This window comes from Terrapene carolina, unplaced genomic scaffold (genome assembly GCF_002925995.2).
Source record: "Terrapene carolina triunguis isolate 2854851 unplaced genomic scaffold, T_m_triunguis-2.0 Scaffold211, whole genome shotgun sequence".
Lineage (NCBI taxonomy): Eukaryota > Metazoa > Chordata > Testudines > Emydidae > Terrapene > Terrapene triunguis.
The window spans coordinates 22,447,989-22,468,338 of record NW_020664562.1 but is presented as its reverse complement, the minus strand read 5'-3'; the positions used below and the strand labels follow the sequence as shown (position 1 = coordinate 22,468,338).

Sequence of the window (20,350 nt, the reverse complement as noted above, 5' to 3'; positions counted from 1 at the left end):
CCAGCAAAGTGTGTAAGCACATGCTTAACTCGAAGCATGTGAATAGCCCTGTGGACTTCAGTGATGCTGCTGATATTCTTAAACTTAAGCTTGTGCTTAAGTGCTTTGCCAGATCAGTGCCTTTGTATTATAGGTAGTGCATGTAACACCTATAGTTAATGTTGCTTAGACATTTCCATTATTAAAGGATCACTTTCATTTGTTTCCCATTCAGTCCTTAGGTCATAAATATGCTTTTCACTGATTCAGGAGATTAAGTTTAAACTCTTAATGATGGAGCAAGCTTTATGTCCAGCTTCAGATCCAGGGGTGGAGGACACCTCTATACATAGACCTCCCTGGACCGCTAGTGCCCCATCCACAACAAGATCTCAGACACCAGCGCTACTAGAGGTAGGCAGCACTCTGCACCAAGTACATTTACGGTACTGTAGACCCTATCTTCATCTGCCTCTAAACAGGAGGTAAGGAGTAAATCTCCAAAAAGATCTTGGTCACCAGCACACTAGAAGGCTACAGAGACCTCCAGTCCCACCGAGCGCTCCATGCAGGGTCTGAGTGATGCTGGTATTGCAAGGACAAAGGAAAAAGGTCAGTCTAAGACAGACTCACAGAGTTCAGGTACTTGGACCCAGACTGGCAGAGACACGGTTGAAAAGAGCTATAAGTCTGTCCCTGAACAACACTCTGTACCATATCACAAAATTCAATGGTACCAAAGACTGGGAGGCCTCCTACGGTACTGAGGGAATCTGAGCCAACTCACACTGAGGCCAAGCTTTCAGGGCCAAGAGTTCTGAAGCCATCCTCCACAGGTCCTCTCCCAGGCCAGTTTTTGTTACCATCGATTCTGCAAGAGATCAGGTATTCTAAGCTCTTTGGAGCCAGTCTCCCCTATTAATGAGTGCCAGGCATTTCTCAGCATCAAGATCCTCTCAATCACTAACCCCTTTATCACCTTGATAACTATATTTGCCCTCGTCTGCTTTGCAAGCGGAACAGCTCTCCCCCATCTTGGATTTCAGGGTAGGGTTTCCCTGTCTATTCTAGGACACATCGCTCTCCTTCCTACACTGATGTTTTGCAGGAGGGTAGACCTCAAATGATACCCACATCACAGGAACACAGATGAATGCCTCCACTTTTTGCCATTTGGCCCCCCTCAGTGGCCTCACTGGGATCTGTGGGCATTCTGTTGCCAACAATTTGCTATGAGGTCTTTCCCGCCCTCTTGAGGGAATAGAGAAGGGCCCATTCTCTTCAGTCCCCTCTGTCTCCACCTATGCCAGAGGAAGAGACCTTTGAGGAGCAAGAAGCAAGGCAGATAAGGAGGTGACACCTCTTACAAATATTTTTTCCTTATCAACAGATGAAGCTGGCATGCCTCCACCACCTTTTATGGTAGATGACTTCAGGCATTTTCAGGAACTGATGAAGCAAATTGCTGACATACTTCAGAATTCCTTAAAGGAGGTTCTGGAGTCCTGCTATAAACTCCTAGATATTTGACACACCTCGTCATCTCTGAGAATTGCCTTTCCAGTGAATGAAGCTGTTATGGAGCCTGCTAAGACTGTTTGACAAACCCCAGCTACAACATTGCCTACCTGCAAGGGCATGGATTAGAAAGTATTAGGTTCTGGCCAGGGAATCTGAGTTTCTATTTCTCACCCAGCTCTGAACATCCTAGTAGTGCAAGTCATTAATGAACAAGACAGGCAACATAGCTCAAAGTCTGCCCCATTCAGTAAAGACCCGAGACTCAATCTTTTTGGCCACAAATCCTATGCATCAGCCACACTTCAGATTAGCAAACCATCAGGTGCTCATGGCTAAATACAACTACTTAATTATAACAAATTTTAATTCCTTTATTAAGCATCTGCCAGAGGAACATTGTGACCAATTTAAAGCCAATATTCAAGGGGGCCAGTTTCTAGCAAGGACATCGCTTCAGGCCTCCTTAGACATGGCAGATTCTGCAGCATGGTCTATATACACTGCAGTGGTCATGAGAAGAGCACCTTGGCTGCAGATGTTGGGCTTTCAGGGAGAGGTTCAGAGTACCATTGAAGATCTCCCCTTTAATGATCTCAAGGTCTTTGCGGACTCAAAAGATACCTCCTTTCCTCCAGATTTCTTGCACTTAGCATATCTCATCTCAAGGATTCAGGAAAGTCCTTAAATGATAGTAAAAGATTGCCTTCAACTGCTGGGACACATCAGCTTGTGTCTTTGTAGTGTAGCATGCCAGGTTAAATCTTCAAAGTCTACAGGGATGGCTTTGAACAGTTTACAAATCAAGCAAACACAGTCTAGGCAGGTCACGCTCTTCCCCGGTGGTTCTGCACTCAGTAGGTGGAAGGACCTCACAAAGATGTGAACAGGTGTTCCGTTCATTCAAAATCCCCCTACGACAGTGAAAACATCAGATGCTTTGCTTTGAGTTGGGGGACACATCTGGGACCTCTTAAGGTGCAAGGCAAATGGTTTCTACAAGAGCAGCTTCTACACGTAAATCTTTTGAATTGAGAGCTGTCAGAAATGCTTGCTACACTTTCTACCTCTAATCAGATCAAAGTCAATAAAGATCATGACAAGACAGTGTGGCATGCGTGTATCAATCATCAGAAAGGAGCATGTTCCTCATCTCTCTGGGCTGAAGTGATAAAACCCTAGAATTGGTGCATACCCAAGCACATAGTCATCTCAGATTCTTACCTACCAGGTATTCAGTACACCATGGCAGATGACCTCAACAGACATTTATGTCTAAATTATGAATGGGAATTAAACTCCAGAGTCCTCCACACGATGTTCTTAGCTTGGGAGTTCCTGAAGATCAATACATTTGCCACGGCAACCAACTCAAAATGCATCAGGTATTGTTCCGGGGGGCGAGGGCATCTCGATCCCCTATCTCTAGGAGACACATTTCTCATCTTGTGGATGAAAAGACTTCTCTGTGCATCTCCACTGACATCATTACTGTTAAAGATTCTCAACAAGATCAAATAAAATTGGGCCAGATTTGTACTGATTACACCAATGTGGCTAGACAAGTCTGGTATCTAATGGGACTCACCTCTCGTCCTTCCTGGAAGCTTCCGATCAGTCCTCACCTACTGACTCAAGATGTCGGTCAAACACTTTACTCCAACTTGCAGATTCTGAGATTCTAAGCATGATACCTCAGTGGTTCTTAGGAATAGAGCTATCTTGTTCCTCAGAGGTACAAGTTTTATTAAACCATCTACAAGAAATACTTACCTCCAGAAATTGAAATATTATCACATCAGATTTCTCCAATTCATTCTCCTCTTCCTAGGATATTAGATTATCTGTTGGAATTGAAAACATCAGGTGTTTCTGTAAATTCCATTAGGCTTCATTTAACACCAGTAACAGCCTTTCACACACTCAGGGGGTTTTTCACTCTTCGTACTACAGCAAGATTCCTAAGAGGTTTGTTGAATATCTCCTCACAAATCAGAGACATACTCGTAGCTGGGACCTGAACCTAGTCCTTAATTTCCTTTCTGAAGCATCTGTTTGAACCACTAGCTGTGTGTTTGTTGTTAGATTTCTCTATGAAGAAAGCCTTTCTGATAGTGATCTCTTGTGCCCAAAGGGAATGAGAATTGGGGGCTTTAATGGTGGATCCCCCATTTACGGTATTCAACAGAGCTAAAGTGTTGGTATGGGGTCATCCAAGATTGTTACCTACAGTGTCCTCAGAATTCCACATTAATCAAACCATTCATCTCCGGTTTTCTTCCCCAGACTGCATCGGACTAGTCAAGAAGCCATATTCCGTACTCTGGAAGTCAGGAGGGCATTGGCCTTCTACCAAAACGGGACCAAACCATTTAGAAAATGCCCTAGATTATTTGTATCCATTGCAGGCAGAAAAAAGGGTTTGGTAACTTCAAAATCGAGACTGTTAAAGTGGATCTGTGGTTGTATTAAAACTTGTTATGACAGAGCTGATATCCAATCGCCTTTGAGAGTGATAGCACATTCTTCAATAGCACTATGTACTTACTTAAGGATGTACCAATTGCAGACATCTGTAGAGCGGCAACTTGGTCCTCTGTTCGTATCTTTTCTAATCATTATGTCCTGGTGTCTGTGGCAAGATCAGATGCTGCTGTAGGCAATTCAGTTCTCTCTTTTCTCTTGGACTCTGCTCTCAACCTCCTGCCTCCTTAGGAGGGTACTGCTCGGGAGTCACCTGAAGTGATACACCCACAGGAACATTACTTGAAGAAGGAGGAGAGTTTACTAACCTTCTGCAGTAACTTGAATTCTTTGAGATGTGTCCCCCTGTGGGTGCTTCACTACCCGTCCTCCTCCTCCTCTGCTTTGAATTTGCCCTTGTGGGACTTTGCAGTGGAGAAGGAAGGTGGTTCGCCTGCTCAGCCCCATATAGCCTTTGTCTTGCATGTGCAGGCTGAATGGGCACCACTACCAAAAATCTCTGATCAATTCCAGTTACTACACATGGTGAGCAACCTCTCTTTCCAGCAGCCTTTGTTTCATTCGGTGCCAAATTATTCTTCTCATGGAAGCAAAAGCAAGATATCCTATCCCTAGCTGTCCTCGCTCAGAACCTGCAGCTTCTAGAGTGAGATGGAGGAAGATGAAGTAAAGAAAGGAAAGTTTTTCAGTGAGGAGGAGTGATCCTTTTGTTAATGGTAGAAGGAGAGAGGTATATTACTTATACAGGTTCATCTTTGTATATGTCAGTAGTAAATAAGTAATTTTCATTAACTGATCCCTCAAATTATTTGTTTTTTATTTGATCCTGTAATATTGGAAAGATATTCTCTGTGGTTGTGTTCTAAAATATTAACAGTTTGGTGTTCCAGAATATTAAGTTAAACCTTGGCAGCAAATCAAAGTAGTGTGGAGTAAGCAGCCGAAACTAGGACAGCAAAGGAATTGTTTTGCTGTTCACTGAAGGAAGTCTTTTTTTAATTGCTCTGACCATTGGCTCCCTATCAAAAACAACTTATTGGGACTTCAGTTGGATACAAGGGTAATATTGTCAAAGTAATTACGAAAACAAAAGCATAATATAAAAGAGCAAAGCTTCTGAGAAAGTTATAATTTATGCTTACATATGATATTTTAATGCCTCCCAAAAAACCCTGTTTTAACAATGTTCAGGGTCTGACTTCAAAGAAATGTAGAGTGAAGGCCGACACTGTCTTTAAATCACCATTATGGCACAAATTAGATGTGTGGGATATATTTAATCTATGCTTCAGTGCTCTAAACCCAACAGGTTGAGATTTGAAAGCAATCTTAATTCTGAATTTCTTCCTTACATTTGTCAAAGCTGATAAAATGTTGTTTGATCTTAAATACCCTAAATGATGGTATATTTTTACTACCAGTATCTTCCAGATATCATTTCAATCAATGTTATATTGTTTAAGTCTGCCAAAGTGCATTGTACCTCAGCATTCCTTGATGCAACTTCAAATCACTGTAGTGTGCATTGGAACAAGAAGATTAAAGTTGTTAGTAGGAAAGGCTGGTATGACTCATTAAGTTAAGGTGCAATATTGAGTCAGGGTTGCCAGGCATGGTGCATAGCTTAAGATAATGAAGTAGTGTTCTATTATGCAAACTTTAAATATGTAAAGGCAACACAATTAGCCTTGCCTATACCTCATCACTTTCTCTGATATTAATTTTTAATTTTATTTTATAGCTGTACTATTTAACTATCAAGTGTATCTGGACACAGTTTCTATGGGGGACGCTGTGTGATAGCTTGTATTTGTTTTTACATTTGCTCGTGGTTTTTTTTAGACTATCGAGCAATTGTTCATGAGGAGGTGTGCTAAATATAGTCAGAATTTACAATAAATATTGTCATATTAAAACACAAATCCTGGACTTCTCTTCAGCATGGCATAGTTTAAACTTTTAATATAAAAATATGAATGTGTGCAGTGTGGTTTACTGAACTGCATCTTCATTTTTTGTTAGATATTTCATTCAAGTTTCCCCTTTTTGTTTTTGGATTCCTTCTTCACCCTCAATGAATGTTTGCTCGACCTGTTGATCTGCCACCTGTAATAGTGAAAATTCAGCTTTGACGGTAGCAATATAACAGGGTTTTTGATCATTTCTAAAGAAATCTGCTTTTTTAAAATCCAGTTTCTGTCTTCTGTTGCCAGTTTGTCATAGCTCTCTTCATTTTTAGGACTAGCTTTGCTCTGTCTGGAGACCGTCACCCGCACCTATCATGGAGTGAGCATTTGCTGATGACTTTGACTATCTGTGTTTGAAATACGGAATGTATCCACCTTTGTTGTACAGTATCACTTAAGTATGTTTTCTGTCATTGGGTGATCTTAAGGATGTAAATACTTTTTTTGAATGCCAAGAAACCATACCTAGGGTCTGTGTTGAGGAATTTTTAAATTCCTCAAAAATCTCTTGTGAAAGAAATGGTACTTAAATAGTCTGTTAACCAGTTACAGAACGCTTGTCTCCACTTATATTTTCAGTGTTGTGTTGGAAACCTTCCTTGACTGAAAAGGATTGTTTATTTTTAAAGTAATACAAATATTAATGGCCATTACTTTTTATGAAAAAAAAAAATCAACTGTGAGTAATTTTTAAATATGAGTACAGGTGCTTTTTACATGAAGAGCCAAAAGTATGTTTGCACATGTGATTTTAGCTTACTAATATTCTGGCATATGAGGGTTGTGATATGCATAGGACTGGCTTTATTATCCCCATTGTAGTGAGTTATATCTAAATATCAAAGACCACAACTTCATAACTAAATGAAATTGATAGAATTTTGTGTTTTTTTTTTTTTAAACCTTGTGTAGCTAATTGAATTTCTTTGTTTTGTTTTAAAGGATCAATTTGATAACTTAGACAAGCATACACAGTGGGGCATTGACTTCTTGGAGAGATATGCAAAGTTTGTAAAAGAAAGGATAGAGATTGAACAAAACTATGCAAAACAATTAAGGTAAGTTATATTTTTAAAAAAAAAATCCTACTCAGCAACAGTTATTCTGAATTACATTGTCAGATGGGTAGATAAATATTTATGATTCTGTTGTTCAAGGTCTGTTTTTCATCAGTTGTCTGAATTAGATCATTAGTTACTTTTCATGAGAGACAGATTTTTCTGATTTACCGGTCCAAAATGCTCTCCCCTCCTGCGTCTTTTGAACCTAAAAGATACACTCAATGGAATCTTGAGACTTTTAAAGAACTACTGATACTTCTGCACTGGTTTTGTAGTTTGCTTTTAGCAATCTTTCCACATCAGACAGCTCTTTGGTTTCTTCTCTGTTCAGCAAAGTTTAGCAGCAGAAGCTTTAGCATCTATTTGTTATGTTGGATTGGCGGAATTCACTTCTTTGTGTTAGAAATCTGATAGAAGTCATTCGTGAGCAGAATTTAGGAAGGTAGGAATATAAGAATGTAAAGAGCTCAAGAAGTGATTGAAGTGTTCAGAATGCAGCACCATTTCGCAGCTCTGTGTTGGTTTGTTTTGCTCATTCTATCTGTTTAAATGAGGAAACCATTTTATTTGGACAGATAAATCAAAAACTTTTCACAAACAGCACAAACAAGTCACCTCTTTGCTTAAGTAACTGAAGCTTATTTTTTGACCACTTTACAGAGGGGGGCCGCCTTATTGACTTCAGATTTGTCTGTGCCTTGATTTTTTTAATGTTGATCCTTAACTATAAAGGACTGCATTGTCCATATGTGAACTGTATTACCTACTGTGTTCTAAAATTGATATTATCTGTATTATTATGTCAGTATTATATAAAAACAAACCTTTCATTCTTTCATTTTTAATATTGTTTTGGATAAGATTTGTAATTCCTCCTGAAAAGTATAGTGCCTTGGAATTCTTGCATAGTGCACTTTATAAATTAAAAATGTATACCCTTATAATTTGCTCTAATCCAGTGGTCACCAGCTCCCTGCCTGCCCTGGCCCCTTGCCACTCCCGGAAGTGGCCAGCACACTCCTGCGGCCCCTTGGGCGGGGGCAGGGATCTCTGCGCACTGCTCCTGTCTGCAAGCACCGTCCCCGCAGCTCCTGTTGGCCGCAGTTCCCTGTTCCTGGCCAATGGGAGCTGTGGGGGCGGTGCTTGCAGGGAGGAGCAGTGCGCAGAGCCACATGGGCCCCCTCCATGAGCCACAGGGGCGTGTTGGCCCCTTCTGGGAACAGCGTGGGGCCAGGGTAGGCAGGGAGCCTGCCTTAGCCCCGCTGCGCCTCCAACTGGGAGCCGCCCGAGGTAAGTGCCACCCAGCGGGAACCCGCACCCCAACCCCGAGCCTCCTCCTAGAGCCAGCACTCCAAACCCCCTCCTGCATCCCAACCCCCAGCCCTGAGCTCCCTCCTGTATGCAAACTCCCTCCCAGAGTTTGCATCCCTCACCCCCTCCTGCATCCCAACCCCCTGCCCCAGGCTCAGCCCAGAGCCCCCTCCCACACTCCGAAGATCTCGGCCCTAACCCAGAGCCTGCACCCCCTTCCCGAACCCCACCCCCCTGCCCAGGCCGGTGGAAGTGAATGAGGGTGGGGTGGAGTGAGTGAGCGGGAAGGTGGCGGGGCCTCGGGGAAAGAGTGGGGTAGATCCTGGGTTGCACTTAAATTCAAAAAGTAATCTTGTACATAAAAAGGTTGGAGACTACTGCTCTAACCAGTCATTTTCTTGAGCACAATTAAAGAGGAGCAAAAGAAGAGGCGTGTTGTGTAAAACTTATAATGTCATAATATGTTACCGGGGAACCAAAGAATGGGCAGGTTATTGATTGTTGCAAAGTTCCAGGAACATGGGTCAGGACAGGTAGAACTGGATATGCAGTAGGTTAACAAAGTCATTCAATGATATGTATATTTAATTTGTCCTTAATTTATGACTGGAAAGAAGTTGGTTTTATTGTGTGTCAAATTATTATACTGTCAGTGGATACTTGTAATGATGTTGTTTTTGATACAGTAACTGTTGATGAAAGGGAGGAGGTTTGTTTGGTTTACTTCCTCTTTGTCAAATCAAAACAATTCCAGAGATTAACTCCTTTTTATTTTTATTCTGTTCAGCACATTTCTTTCATGCTAACACTGTTATAGTGGGAGATACAACTTTCTATTATGTGATGCAGAAGTATAACTAGCGTAACTTCAACACAAAATAAAATTCTGAATTTGTTCAGCTGCTTTAAACTGGAGCGAGGCGGAAAAAGCCACTTCTATGGATTCTGGATGAGCGTTGTTCTCTAATTATGTAATATTCCATGATCTCTAGAGTCATCTAGTTGATGTAAGTCAGTTATAGAAAATGTTTTGCTTAAATCGTAATGGTGATTATCCCCTGTTGACTAATGTGTACTACTGGGTTGTTGTTTTTTCTTCATAGCAGATTAATGTACATTTCAAGCCACCTTGAGACATATTTACCAAAATTGCTATATACAAGAAACAGAGAAATGTTATTTAAATGTAAGCTTAAAAGTTAAGATGGGAATGCAGATTACCACCATATGTGTTTGTTTCCCAAATCCGTTTTCCTTTGATTGGAGCTGAAAACTTAAGCTGTTGTTTATTATCCAAATGTGGATGTGGCAAATTTTCTTTTAATGATTACCTTAAGAACCAAAGCATATGAACTCTCATATTCCAAAGAGATTGGTTTTTTTTCTTTTGTACTCAGATACCACATAGTTCCTTTCTATGGTGTTTTGTCTTCAGTTGAGTGCTTTTTCTGATAACTTATTGAGATATTAAATTAAAACAGTTTTGTGATCAGTGCTCACCATAACTGTTAGTTGGTGCTATTCCAATCTTTCAAGCTACTAGAGTGCCATTAAAAGTGGAGCTTTTCCTTTAACTATCAAAAGGCCTGGAAGTTCTAATTGCATTGCTTCATATTCTGTGAAAGTAAACTTTAAATATAATTCACTTCCAAAATCTCCCTTAATGGAATATAAAGATTGCAGGTCAAATTCAGAGTTGGTTGCTCCAACTGTATTGAAGTCATTTAATCAAAACAACTTTTAGAATGTCAATGAAACTGCACCCACTTGTAACGCTGCTTACAGTACTGTATGGACCTAAAGACCATATGCAAAATTCAAGATAACTACACCTCTATACAAATATTTACAGAAAAATGCTGTAATGTAGTGACTTGAGGCACTTGATGAGATTTACATAACTCCATCCTATGTTACAGAAAATAGACACATTTCCTTGAAAGCTAGAACTACTTCCAAAGAGGGTTGAATTGGGAGACCCACGATATACTTTAAAAGTACTAAGCATCTTAACCCCTAGATTTCATTAAGCAATAATTATTTCATCCTTGAGTCTTTTCACCAAACCAGAGAGCAAAGTGGTCTAATCCTGCCACTAAAAAAATTGACCATCCTACTTTCAGCTGCAATAAAATGTTTTTTAATCTAGAGCCCTCATTTTGTCTCCACTTTATTTTTAATTATATTAATTTAGTGCTTGCGCATGGTGCTGAACTGACCCTGTTAGACTGTGAAATAATTTGTTCATATACAGACTTGGGCACAGCACCAGTAGGGGTAGTCCAAGATTCTCCACTCCACCCTACTGGTGTGTGTAAATCCTTTTCTAGAAAGGCCACGGTTAGGGATGAGTTCAGTTTCTGTGCCCTTAGTAATCCTAAGAATCTCTGCTGAAGCCATTAATTAATGTGAAAAGTGGTGCCCGTATGTACACTGTGGATATGTGTCCACTGAGTAAGGGGCCATAACTAGACTGGAAGGATTAGATTTTTATTGGTAAATATTGATTTCACCGTACACACAAACTGATGAAAAAAACATTTCTACTGATACTTTGCCTATTTGTAAATTTCAATTAAGAAAAATGCTGCTTGAAAACTTATTAGAGTTTGATTTAAGGATATTTACTTGATATATTTTGACATGTAAAGTTGACAATTTGTGTTTTAACTGTTATAAAGCTTTAACTTTTTCAATTTCATACTGTTGTTAAATTATTATATATGACCCTCCCATAATTTCCTATAAATGCAAAAATGTAAGTAGATAAAAGTTGGGGGAAAAGATGATTAAAAATAAACATTGATATTATCCATCAAAATTATTTTTTAAAAATATCAAATTCTGCCAAGCTTAGCCGTAACTCATTTCACATAGGCTAGCAACGGCAATGACTTTCAATCATTACTAACCTGGGTGGGATTTAAATTGATGTCCTAGTGGTAAAAAGAGTCATATTCCATTGTCCGCTTTCTAAGCCATCAACTCTTTATTTTCTATCCTCACAATGACAGAATGAGTTTTCTTTATTCTGTAAATGAAAAAGATCCTAATAATATGCTCTGCTAAAATAGACTCTCATTATTTTCCAGTGTGTTTGCTTTGTATTGCAGAAGATAATTACAATGCTAAACAAACTGTTCATCATAAACTCTTTTAATAAATCTTGTGACCTTAAAGATTCAAAACATTGTGGGTTGGGGGTGGAAGAAAAGATTAATCTGAGTTGTCATTAAGAACCTGACAGAATAAAACGCTTCATAGTCTAGATTCTTACTCTTCAGCTTCACTTTAAGTCCACCATGCCTGTAGTGAGCTCCATCTGGGCAGATCCCTATGTCAATGCCTTACTGATGGGGGTATAATTGCCAGTTCCTGCTCCTACATAGAGCTAGGTGAATTTTAAAAAAATTTCTTTTTGCAAATGGTATTTTTGCTGAAAAATGTATTTTTTGGATCTCTGAATCTATTCACAATTCAGATAGAATTCAACAAATAATTTTTACTACTTTTTTTTATTTCAAAAATGTCAAAAAATTTCATTTTGACCATTTTGAAATGTTATATTTCAACTTTTTATGTTGAAATGGTATTCCACTTTGAAATTTGGCCAATTAAAAAAAAAGTGTGTGTGTGTGTGTGTGTGTGTGAGAAAACACCTGAAAATGATCACATTGAAAAAAAAATGTTTGTGGTTGACCCAAAATGTTTTGGTTTATTTGAAACAGTTTCTTCCCCCCCCCCCCCAATTCTCAATTCAGCAAAACGTTTGGAAAAAATAAAATTTGGTCCAGACCTAACAGACTTCTTATTTATTAGATTTTTTTTTGGTTTGGCCTCGTCATCTGGACAGACCAATATATTTAGATTCCAAGAGCTAAACTCAAGTTTAGATACAAATGTCAAACATTTTTCTTTTTTCCAAGAGATACCTGTCAGCAAATACTTTCTAGAGTGCTGCCTGAGCTTCTATTCCTCATGTCCTCACAAACCCCCTGGCACCTAAGGGTTATTTTCCAGGACATCAGTTCATTTTCTCTTTGCTTTTCAAGACTTGGTGTTCTCATTTTAGAATAGCCTTTTGTGCTCCTTTGATCGTTCTCTCCATGCCTTCCGTTTTTCCTCTGACTCTTGCACTCATGATCTGTCTTTCCATGTGTATTATCTTTTGCACTTATTGAAGCCTAAGCTATTTACTGTTTGCTGAGTCCTTAGAAAATCTGACAAAATTTGATGCATCAAATTACAAATTCATGTGAGCCCAAATGCAGTCAGGATCCAACTGCTGGCTAATTTGGTTTAAATGCTACAGTGTGTGTTGTTTTTGTTTGGGGGGAAGGTTGTCATAAGGTATTTCTGTCTTCCTAGAAATGATTAATAAAAATAGCACCACACTGGAAAAATAAAACTAGAACAGAAATCAGCATGCTACTAAGTCATCAGTAATCATGACCCTCCCCCACTGCCATTCTAAACTGTATGCTTTATATTAAGTGGTTTTCCTTTCTTATCAGTAACATGCCAGAAAATCTTCTCTTGAAAAGGCTCTTGCACAGTTGCCTAGTTACAGCATTGTTATGCTTGTTATGGATTTCACCTTCTGAATAATAATGAGGTGTATTTTACGAGTTCCCTGTTTATAATGTAAGCCTCGATATAAAGAGTGTAAGGCAGGAATATAAAATAATACCAGAAAAAGCAACATAGGAAAATGATTTTGGGTGCCAAGGAAGAGGTTTTGTCTTTTTTGACATGAGAAAAAACACAAACCTATCCAGATATATGGAGCCTTGTCTGCTTTTAATCTCTACCAGCACAGCAAGTAGAATTTGCACGCAGACAATGGGCTCCGTGATATTGGAGAGAAATTTTTGTCTATACCTCGAGAGTCAGTATTGCCCTCTGAAGTAATTTTTATTCATAAAATGATTTAGAACAGTAAAAGTTGAATTTGTGAAATAGTTCTGGGCATCATAGGTATACAAGTATTTAGCTCTGTATTTTATTGGTGGTGTTTATATAATCTCTTACATTACACATTTTCAGAAGTTTTGGATGGAAAAATGAGCTCCCCCTTTAGCTAATATTAGGAGCTATATTTTAATATAAAGCAGGAAGGAGATGCCATTATGAGCTCAGTCTTTTGAAGGGAATAGCATGATGAGCAGAGATATGCTAAGTTGAGGAGGTAGTTGGAAAAGTGGCTATAAAAATGGCATTGTAGGTTAGTTTATTGTAGAGGGCGCTGGTAGTGATGCCTGTTGTTATAGTTAAAGTTGCCTAACACTTCCGATTATAAGGGTATGTCTACACTACGGGATTAATCCGAATTTAGATAATTCGAATTTGGGAAACAGGTTGTATAAATTCGATTGTGCGCGGCCACACTAAGCACATTAATTCGGTTTTTAACCACATTAATTCGGTGGTGTGCGGCCACACTACCCCATTTATTTTAACCACATTAATTCGGTGGTGTGCGGCCACACTAACCCTAATTCGAATTAACAAAATCGATTTTGGCGCTACTCCGCTCGTCGAGGTGGAGTACAGAAATCGATTTAAAGCACCCTTTAATTCGAACTAAATGGCTCTGTAGTGTGGACGGGTGAAGGGTTAATTCGAATTAACGTTGCTAAATCCGAATTAATCCCGTAGTGTAGACCAGGCCAAAGACACTGTTTTCAGTTGCTTATAACTTTGCCAAACTTTACTTATTCAGGCTGAACTTTCCATGCCTGATGTCTGCTTCAGGCTGAATATTTTTTGAAAGTTTCAGCAAGATCAGTTCTGCCATTTCTAAGAATAAAATTATGAAAAATACTTTGCTTTGTCTGTGTTAGAAAATTCTTACACCATTTCGTTATGAAGCTCTAGCACCTCCAAGCTTTGCAGCACTGACTTGGAATCGGGCAGAGAGCTGATCCTAGTGTCAGGCATGTGCCTTTTGCCATTCTTGTGAAAATCTGCCAACGTTTGGACAAACAATAAGCCTCTTAAAAAATCATAGTTTGCACATGCTCAGTAGAGGTTAGTTAGTTTGACAGCAAAATTCTCGGAAGATTCTGTCTGCACTGAATGTGCTCTATCCCCACATAGTTCCATTGTGTCAACTAGACCGTTCGTACGCTATCCCACAGAGCGACTGAACATGATCCATCCTCGCACAATGGGGTGGGCATAGGACTGAGACTGGAGCTGAGGGAACAAGAGGTGAAAGATATGTAGCTACTAAACACACTTCTTCCGGAACGTCACATTGGACCCAGGATTCCCGAGATTCAACATTCCTCTGCTGTCAGTAAATAGATGGTAAACCGACTGGGAAAACGTCTTCTTGAGTGATTAACTGATATAGTGGATGACATCCTACTATGCATATCAGTTATTATGGTAGCTCAAGTAGAGGAGGTCTGTGCAGTAGGTCTAAAGGTTCCAGTTCTGCTGATAACTATATTGACCCCCATATAGGTCATGATGGATTATTTTTTTACTTTGCTTTTTAAAAAGTAGGAAATTGCATGTAAAAATAAAACAGTATAGTAAAATAATGTTAATGTTGCAAAGTTAAGCGCTCAAAAATTAGGAAAGTTAGGAACTGCTCTGGATATGAATCAGGGTTGTGTAGTGAATGAGGTGATTGTCTGCGTGACCCCTGCCTCATTTGTTGTGGAAGTTGGAAGGTGTGCATTGAATGAGGCAGGTTACTGCAGGAAGAGAAAGGAGCCATCTCATGATTCAAGTAGCTGAGTGCCACTTTGGAGAACTGAGTTCTCTGTCTGCCTCTGCCACAGAGTTCCTGTGGGATGCTGGGCATTGCCAAGCCATGCAGCATTCCATGTACATGAGGAGAGGGAAGTAAACCCACTGTTCCTTGGCTCACAGATCAGATTAAGATCTCTTCTTCCACACTGGCTGCTGCTTATATTTTTGTGCACTTCTCCACTGAGCATTGCTTCATACCCCTTTCATACAGAGGCAAGTATCATTCCCCCCAATTTACATATAAGTTAAGAGAGGTTGAACAAGGTCACTTCTGGTGAAACTGGGACTAGAACCCAAGTCTCTACTATGACAGGCCCAAGTCTTGCCTACTTTGTCATACTGCCTCTTCTACAGAATGTTGCAAATCTGTGTACTTACAACTACTTTTCTAACTTCTAGGTACACTTCCTTCACAGAGGTAGGAATAGAATGCAAAAATCCTGATCTCCAGCATTCTAGTGCTGCTTGTCAGTGGGTTACACAACAATTTGCTGAAGTGTCACAACCTCCCCAAAGGGCCTGGTCCAAATAGAGAAATAACACTTCTTTAGCTCAAGTGTTAGATTGTCTGTGCTGGGAATTGCACGGTTCAGAAATTAAACCTTAATGCTGACCTGGGGAGGGTGAGAGTTGGGGAGGGTTTCTTCTGTTTGCACATGATGGAATTTCTTCCCCTTCCCCATTTTTCTCTTTGAATAACTAGCTTATTTAATTCACAGTGAGAAAACATCCTTAGACACTTTTATGGTTTAAAAAAACATCCTATGTGATAACTGTGTTGCAACAAAACATAGGTGATCCACATTTTGGTGCTTTGTCACTCTGAAAAGTGTGAAGGGTGAGAGTATTAGTAAAATAAGTAGACACAGTATGGTTTTTGAGTTACACAGCAGAGCAAGAGAGTGCTGTTCTTGCAGTCAACCTTCCAGTGTAACTGGACTTTTAAATCCTAGGACTGTGAACAAAGGGAAGCCTGGGCAACTGCCATCCTAAAGGAATATGTAAATAATATGCTAATTTGTACTGGTTTTCATTGTTTGGATTGTAAATATATAGTGTGTTGTTTCAGTGGATAAAAATCTGTGGCAAATGAAATACAGGATGGGGTATGCAGTATTGGTATTAGCAGCCTAAAATGGAAAATATACAGGAGTTAGTTCTGCTATTTGCCTTTCACATTGCAGCTACTAAATAGGATTTAATGGTGAAGAAAGTGCAGTATACACAGTATTTTAGCGAAATATCTGGGGAAGAAATTCATATGCTTTCAAAATGCTTATAAACAAACCTGACACCTCTTCAGACTGTACTCATTGCCATCTTCTGTTGGCTGCAGAAGACTCTTAACAATAAAGTTGGGTGATACAGATTCTGTTGTGAAAGGTTTTAATAAGTACTGACAAGAACTAATGCTCTGCAAAAGTCCATGACTATTACGGAAGGAAAGCTAAAGAGTTTTCTGCTAACATGACCACATTGGATACTAGAGCTACTGAAGTAGACTCTTAAATTAATTAGCAGAAAATCTTCAGTAAATTCAAGCAAAAACTGAAGAGAATAACAGGTTGCATAAAACATGATAAAATCTGATCGTATGATAGAGACTATTGGAATTACTGGAAAATCAAATAAAATGTAGAAATATTAGATTTAAAGATGTGCCAGTGGCCAGAGAAGTGCCAGATCCTCTTGTATTTTGTTAAAATTATGGTTGGTTTATTTCACTTTGACACAGAAAATTATTCTGTATTTGCTGAAAAAGATACAAAATTCCTTCTAGACAGAGGCAGGGAGATCAGTAATGGAGCTATAATTGCAACTTTTGTGGTTTATAAAAAGAGAGAATTTTGAAGGCTGTTAGAATAAAAAAGATACTGCAGTATGAAGATGTGATCTTTGTCCGCATACTGAAAATAGGGGGGTGGGGAGAATTAATTGTGGGTTTGTTTTTTTTAAAGGCAGGACTCTCATGGTGTCCTACAGGTATCTTTCTGGCTTTCAGAAAAGTTGTTACCGGTGGCAATAAATCTTATTTTTGGGGACAGTAAATCTGGTGCAGCCGGGCTGGAGTGGGGGGAATATATGCTTTGGAGAAGGATTGTATTTGAAAATTGACACTCGAGTATTGTTTCTCTCTCTCTTTTTTCCCCCTTTTTGTAAGATTGTGGGCACGTTATGTTGCATTGGCATGTCACAGGATTCTTTATAATGTTGTTCTACTGCATTTCAAAATTTAGGCACTAATCCTGCAGTTATTTCTGTAGCAGTGCATCCCTGCGTTATCAGTGTCTGACTAGAGGACTTAGTGCAGCAAATGTGTTGATCAAGACTGCATTGAGTAGCATGAGGTGCACGGCTATGTCCATTAAAGTAAATGATGCTCCTCAAAAGCACAGCAGTCTGTCCACGTGCTACATAGAGCATATTAGGGGCCTCGGTCTCTTTTTTTTTTAGATTATCTTTTCGTAGCTTTTGAACTGTTGATATTTCCAGGGACACTGATGATGTTTTCAGGTGCAAGGTATTGCCTCCATTTAAAAAAAGATTCTGCATCTCGCACCCTAAGAATCTGCTCATTTTCAAAACAATGACTGTAGTGTAGTTAAAATAACTTTTCTGAATGTCTGCTGAAAGCCAAACCCTGGTCACTGGCTTTCTCCAAACAGTCATGAATGTGGTACCCAGAATGACTGTATGATTTGCACTTTGCTTAGCTGTGCCTGTCTGTATCATTTGTATCTCCAGGTAGGATAGTAAATGGTAATATAAACCCTGCTGTTTGTGAGCCTTTTAAGTTGGAGGTGAATAAATGAGGTGATTTAGTTACTATGGCAACAGGTGCCTTAAAATATATATTACTCTGTTGGCTTCACTGCGTTTACACCAAAATGAGTTTGCCCTGTGAAGTCGTATCAAATTCTTGGTTCAAATAGTTTGCAGCACTAGGGTCACATACTGTAAAGAGACCTTCACTGGTATAAGGCTCTGCCCATGAATATCCATTGCAGCACTGGGGCCTATTTTTTATCGCTATGTCCCTCTCCAATTTTTATTTTATTTTTATTTATTATTTTTTTTGAAACTGCAACTAGAAAAATGCTTTTATAATACAGTATATATACTTTTCACCTTTAACAGAAATCTGGTTAAGAAGTACTGTCCCAAACGTTCATCAAAAGATGAAGAGCCCAGGTAAAGTATATGTATTTAAAGTTTTACATATATAAATAGCAAATACCACTGTATATTGTTTAATCTTTAATGGAACTTTTTCTGTGTAATATTTTTGACGGATAAATTAGCAAATGTATGAAATCAGGACCTCCTCTGTTTGGGTTCTTGTTCCATTACAATTAAATATTACACTTTACTGTTCCCACTATTGATGTCTTAAAGTGATGATAGTGTGGTAATTTGTATTAGCAGCTTTCCAAATTAAACTTCATTTAGCATAAGAGTTTGAAAGTGAAGTTTTAGTGCAATATATATATCTGGCATTACTTTTATAGGATTGGGAATAATTTGGCCATAATGTGTGTGTTTCTTTTTCTTACAATTTTTATTAACCTTTTGAGAATCCTGGGAACGTGTTACCAGTGCAGCTCTGCAGACTAGGGTTTTGATTGTGTGCTGAATTGTCATTTATTTTTGGCTAGTGAAACTCAAGTGTGTTACTCTGGCAACTTGCTTTGCCTCTGAGAAGCAAAGTAGATTTGGATGACCATTTGTGGTAGTAACACTGCATGTTAAGCAACTCCATTGTCAGTAGTGTAAAGATGCATCTACACTGCAGTGGGGAGATGTGATTCCCAGTTCAGGTAGACGTACACGCTTGAGCTAGCATGCTAAAAAATAGCAGCGTGGCTGCGGTGGCACAGCTGGCATCTTGTGCTAGCTGCCTACGTATGTATGTAAGATCTCCCATGGAGTTGTCCTTTGGAGGCTGGCCTGAGCCACCACCAATGCTGCCATTTTTAGCACACTAGTTCCAGCAGAGCTAGCACATGTAAGCCTACAATCACTCCCAACTACAGTGTAGACATAGCCTAAGAGAAGTGCTTGTTTTGCTATCCTTGTCATTGATGATTTTTGATGTCTGATTAAAACACAGTGCTAGTTTTTAAAGTATAAATAATTGGACTATGAATGAAAGAATGGTGAAAACCTAAGGATATCATGTGGGATGGATTTCACGTTGCAGCCAGGGAAGTGCTATGCAGAAATGCCTTGGGGAACCCCACCAGAAACACCTCAAGTTCTATTCAAACCCACCTCAAAGAAATCTGGACTGCAGGAGTCAGGATTTCCAACTCCACAATGGAATTCAGGCCCTGCCAGCTTTAAAAAGATGGCAATATTCCATAATTAAAGAGAGATGCATATTTTAATATGGTGACTGTTTTTGTTTCTTTCCTCCCTTCCACACACACTTTCTACCCTTATTTTTGCCCCTCCCCCTTTTTAGTGCCAGCCATAGTGGCACCTTACCTCCAGCCAAGAGGTGGGCAGGCAAACAGGCAGCTGTCTCCAGAGCTGATAGCAAACTTGTTCTGTAGATCATCCATCGGGATGCATATGAGTGGTATGATTGGCATGTTCCACCCTCAAGACCAAGCACATCATCTCTGCAACAAGTTCAGCCTCCGAGCCTAGGGACCTAAGTCCGTTCCCAAGCTCAGGCCTCTCAGTTGGCAGCTTAGGAGATACCACTATACTGCAGGGCCTTCCAGGTAGTATTCTTATTCTTTCTTTTCCACTCCCCAAAATCCATGTTCTTATAAACTGTGTATGAAGAGACATTAGAATGTGGTACGTCTTAGGCCCAACATAGGCTTTCCCCACTGTGCATTTTCACTGTAGTTCAACATTAGTCTAAGGCTTATTTTACAGTGTATCTAATTTTAACACACTCTATGTTCTCTTAATGGCTAAATAAAGAAATCCTTAGTGAAAGTAAAAATCAATTTCACCTTGTGTTTTTAATGTGTATTTTGTCAGGTTTACATCATGTCTAGCCTTTTTTAACATCCTTAATGAGTTAAATGACTATGCAGGACAACGAGAAGTAGTAGCAGAAGAAATGGGACACAGAGTGTATGGAGAACTAATGAGATATTCTCATGATCTAAAAACAGAAAGAAAAATGGTAATTCCTATATTCTTATGCAACAATAGTGTATAAAATGACTGTTTTCATTCAAAGAATCTGTATATTTATTTGTCCAGTCAGTAGTATAAATGTGACAGTAGTTTCAATTATAAGTT

At 39.2% G+C, this 20,350-nt stretch overlaps 1 protein-coding gene across 1 annotated transcript in view; it reads left to right on the top strand.

Moving 5' to 3' along the window:
- LOC112119085 (formin-binding protein 1-like) overlaps window positions 1-20,350 on the top strand; it is a 99,627-nt gene that overhangs the window by 53,709 nt on the left and 25,568 nt on the right. Inside the window, exons 2-4 of the mRNA XM_026655900.1 lie at window positions 6,891-7,006; window positions 18,224-18,277; window positions 20,084-20,231. Coding sequence (XP_026511685.1) covers window positions 6,891-7,006; window positions 18,224-18,277; window positions 20,084-20,231 — 318 coding nt within the window. The remainder of the gene's footprint in view (window positions 1-6,890; window positions 7,007-18,223; window positions 18,278-20,083; window positions 20,232-20,350) is intronic.